Raw genomic sequence first — 4,794 nt, 5'->3', positions numbered from 1 at the left:
ATTAATGGTGCTCAGGTCTTTCCCCTGAGGTATGTTCTAGATGGGATATTTCTCTCAGCACATGTCTTCGCAAAATTTTGTTTTTTTCCCCTGTCTGAGTTTGAGAACTGGATGAATGGGGAACTCCCTTCAGTATGGACTCCTTATCCTGGCTCTCTCTCTTTTTTTTTTTTTTTAATGGAGATATCCCATCTCCTAGAACTGGAAGGGACCTTGAAAGGTCATCGAGTCCAGCCCCCTGCCTTCACTAGCAGGACCAAGTACTGATTTTGCCCCAGATCCCTAAGTGGCCCCCTCAAGGATTGAACTCACAACCCTGGGTTTAGCAGGCCAATGCTCAAACCACTGAGCTATCCCTCCCCCCCCATCCCTTCATTGCATTAAGGATCAATGATGGATAACCAGTATCCACACTTGTGTTTCCTGCTGATGCCTCTTAAGGTTCCCCCACCACAAAGTGTAGGAATTATTAATGCAGGGAGCACAATACAAATATGGAATTGTATTTAGTAGGGTCATTGTTCACAGTTATTCTCTCTGAATAGTGAAAATGTAATTTTTCAGTGTGTGAAGAGCATTCAACCTGCTTCTCCCATGAAAACAGCCTCCACTACTGAATGCAGTGTCTCATATTAACGTTGTCTCTCCATGCAGGCATTTCAACTGCGACCATCATCCGAGATCCTGGGAACACACAGAAAGTCAGGGGAGAATATAGTAAATGCAGAAGACACCCTTATGCCTGAGAATTGAGCACTTTTTCCCCTATGCCATGTCAGATTCTAACACAACCGACTTCACCAACCCCTCCACCTTCATCCTGCTGGGCATTCCTGATCTAGAGGAAGCCCATATCTGGATCTCCATTCCCTTCTGTGCTATGTACGCCATAGCCGTGTTGGGGAACTTCACCATCCTGTTCATCGTGAAGAGGGAGACAAGCCTCCACGAGCCTATGTTCTATTTCCTCTGCATGCTGGCCATCAGCGACCTGATCATGTCCACATCCACCGTACCAAAAATGCTGAGTATCTTCTGGTTCAATTCCAGGGAGATCAGTTTCAGTGCCTGCCTCACCCAAATGTATTTTGTTCACTCCTTCTCAGGGATGGAGTCTGGAATCCTCGTGGCCATGGCTTTTGATCGCTACGTGGCCATCTGCAATCCTCTGAGACATTCCAGCATCCTGACAAACTCTGTGGTGGCCAAGATCAGTTTGGCTGTGGTGCTGCGCAGTGGCATACTCGCATTGCCCTATCCCTTCCTGGCGAGCCAGTGGCCATATTGCAGAACCAACATCATCCCCCATTTCTATTGTGGACATATATCAGTGGTGAAGCTGGCCTGTGCTGACATACGCATCAGTAGTTACTATGGCCTGTTTGATCTTCTCTCTGTGATCGGAGTGGATGGGTTTTTTATCGCCGTATCCTATACTCAGATCCTCAGGGCCATCTTCCGCCTCCCCACAAAGGATGCTCGGCTCAAAACTTTTGGGACCTGCATCTCTCATGTTTGTGCCATCTCAGCTTTATACATCCCAGATTTATTCTCCTCCCTCATTCAGCGGTTTGACCACAATGTGCCACTGCATTTACGCATTCTCCTTACCAGTGTGTACCACATGGTGCCCCCCGTGCTACACCCCATCATTTACGGGTTGAGGACCAAACAGATCCGGGGCAGGCTGCTCCAGCTCTTTACTCATAAAAAGAACTAAATGTTTTCTCCTTGTGCTCTGGATCTCAGATTGAGCTCTGTGCAGAGCTGGCTGGTGCATGGTGCTGGGGCCTCTTCCCTGAATCACTTCCTGGACAGTCACAGTGAGATTAAACCCTTTCCTGTCCTTACTTTGCTGTGTCAATGGGATGAACTGGGGAATCATTCTATGTACACTACACTGGTTGTGACCTTTCTAATTGCTCTTAGCTGGATGCCTGAAATTGGAATCTTGCCCCATAGCCTCTGTGAAGCCTCGACCCTGCTGTGTGTCTTCTCCCCAAGGCACTGCCCCATCACTTTCTCCTGTCTTCCCCTCCCCTTGTCAGCTGCGACTCAGTCATCTCTAAAACCAATATGTTCTCATATCTGGCAAGTCACTTAAGGGTTAAATTTTTAATGTTCATTCTTACTTTGTTACCAACTCTGTGGAGAGAGAGAGTCCCCATCAGGACTCCTGGCTGACAAAGCCCTGGCTGGGATGATTTAGTTGGGGAATGGTCCTGCTTTGAGCAGGGGGTTGGACTAGATGACCTCCTGGGTTCCTTTCCAACCCTGATATTCTATGGTTCTATGCTTCCTGGAATCTATCTCAGCTCTGGGAGGGGGTGGGGTATAGTGTGTTACAGCAAGAGGCAGATACATCTGGGGTCTAACTAAGCAGATCAGAATGGCCATTCCGGGTAAAACCAATGGTTTATGTAGCCCAGTAGCCTGCCTTCTGACAGTGCCCATTACCAGGTGCTTCAGAGGGATTGAACAGAACATGGCAATCACCATGTGATTCCTGTGGTACAGGTCAGCAGAAGGGGGCAGAAGACCTGAGTATGAGCAGTCTCAGATTCAGCTGGCAGGAGTTCAAGCCTCCTGCCCCAGTAAGAGCGTCTGGAGGAGGGGAAGGAACCAGGCTGCCCCGGATGGAGTGGCAGAAGAATCTGTCAGTTCAGGCTGCCCCGAGCCCTAGCCACAGCCACAGAGCAGAGGCGGGGGGAGAGAAGCTCTACTCATTTCTGTCCCCTCTACCTTCCATACTGCTGCCAACCAGGGGTTGTCTCATTTCCATGGTCCTTAGATGAACCTCAGGGGGTAGTCTTTATGTCTCCCCTCCCGGACCCTTTAGGTGCTGCTCACTTCGCTCCTCTCCCTTACCCTTTCTGGAGATATAGGCAGGTTCACGGCACCACTGGTATTGTCGCCACACCATTGGCCTGCTCCCTCTATGCTCATTTCCATGGGCTACAGGATCATAACAGGGGCCCCGCCAGAGGATCATCATGGGTCCACAACATCGTCCCACACTGTTCTGAGGGATGAGCTTCACCATTTTCTGGTGGACATCTGCGATTTCAAGGGTAAGGTGAAGCTCCCTCTCCAGCATTCGGGAGACTTCCACCTCGTCTTCTGGGCCACGAGGGCTGTTTTGGAGGAGTGGCGGGGAATGGTGTAGACGATGGTGTACAGAGGAGGGGTTTAGATTTATTAGGAACTGGGGAAACTTTTGGGATGGGGGAGCCTCTACAGGAAGGATGGGCTCCACCTAAACCAAAGTGGATCCAGACTGCTGGCACTTAACATTAAAAGCTTGCAGAGCAGTTTTTAACCTAAAAGATGGGGGAAAGCCGACTGCTGCAGCGGAGCACGTGGATACGACAGAGACTTCTCTTAGAGGAGAGTCTATTGATAGAGATTCTGTAGGTTCTAGTCAGGAGGAGAGGATGGAAGAGGATAAACTATGGGCCAGATCAGAAGAGAAACATTCACATAAAAAGAATCTGACTTATCCGAAAAGGGCAGACAAATAAACAGTGACAAGTTTTTCAAGTGCTTGTAGACAAATGCTAGAAGTCTAAATAATAAGATGGGTGAACTAGAGTGCCTCGTGTTAAAGGATATAATAGGCATCACAGAAACCTGGTGGAGTGGGGACAATCAATGGGACACAATCATTCCGGGGTACAAAATATATCGGATGGACAGAACAGGTCGTGCGGGGGGTGGGGGGTGGCACTATATGTGAAAGAAAATGAGGAATCAAATGAAGTAAAAATCTTAAATGAATTCAAATGTTCCATAGAATCTCTATGGATAGTAATTTCATGCTCTAATAAGAATATAGCAGTAGGGATCTATTATCGACCACCTGACCAGGACACTGATAGTGACTATGAAATGCTAAGGAGAGAGGCTATCAAAATTAAGAACTCAATAATAGTGGGGGATTTCCATTATCCCCATATTGAGTGGGTACATGTCATCTCAGGACGAAATGCAGAGACAAAATTTCTGGATACTTTAAATGACTGCTTCTTGGAGCAGCTGGTACAGGAACCCACAAGGGGACAGCCAACTGTAGATTTAGTCCTGAGTGGAGCGCAGGATCTGGTCCCAGAGGTAACTGTAAGAGGACTGCTTGGAAAAACATAAAAATGGGAGTTGCTGAGGTCATGCCAGGTCACCTGCTGCACCTCCAGGCCAGTGTGGAGGGGATGACATTGAATCTGTTCAATGTCTAACCCCTGAATGCAGACCCGTAGTGGGTGTGTTTCTATCAACAGGTCTCTGCCTTCCTCGGCACTTTGGATCCTCACAAGTGCTGGGCCTTGGTGGGGATTTTAATACTATCTTTGAGGACCAGAATCACACAGGGATTGAGAGCAGCCAGGCTGATGCAGGCATCCTCAGAGAGATCATCAATCATCACTCCCTGCTGGATGTCTTGCACGACCAACACCCAGATGAGAATTCCACCTTTACCTACGTCCAGATGGACGTCGATCGGTTGCACCACTCCTGGTTGGACGGCATGTATGTACTTTGTTTCCATCTTGCCCAGGCCCACTCCTCCAGCATTTGACTGGTCCAGTTCTCGCCCACCATTTAGTGGTCACGATGGCCTCTCTCATCTTGGAGCTCACCTGGGGCTCTTCAGACCCCCCTGCACATACTCTAAGAGGTGGGGCCACCTTATTGCCTACTGCTAGGGTTTTCCTTGAAAGGGTCCTACAAGAGGGTGCTCCCCACCCACTCCTCACCCCAATGCCTCTGGAATTCTTGATTGGACTCCTGCCCATGAGT

The 4,794-nt window shown here is 48.8% G+C and overlaps 1 protein-coding gene across 1 annotated transcript; it reads left to right on the top strand.

Moving 5' to 3' along the window:
* The first annotated feature begins 721 nt into the window (after positions 1-721).
* LOC135895227 (olfactory receptor 52E4-like) lies at positions 722-1,720 on the top strand. The gene has a single exon (XM_065423303.1). The coding sequence runs from the start codon at positions 722-724 to the stop codon at positions 1,718-1,720; it is 999 nt and encodes a 332-aa protein (XP_065279375.1).
* Positions 1,721-4,794: the final 3,074 nt, after the last annotated feature.

Source organism: Emys orbicularis, chromosome 1 (assembly GCF_028017835.1).
Source record: "Emys orbicularis isolate rEmyOrb1 chromosome 1, rEmyOrb1.hap1, whole genome shotgun sequence".
NCBI classification, from domain to species: Eukaryota; Metazoa; Chordata; order Testudines; family Emydidae; genus Emys; species Emys orbicularis.
The sequence above is the reverse complement of the archived record's forward strand: the minus strand, read 5'-3'. Positions and strand labels throughout refer to the sequence as shown.

Excerpts from the sequence above, each read along its gene's own strand:
- LOC135895227 (XM_065423303.1), top strand. The coding sequence starts at position 722 with ATGCAGAAGACACCCTTATGCCTGAGAATTGAGCACTTTTTCCCCTAT.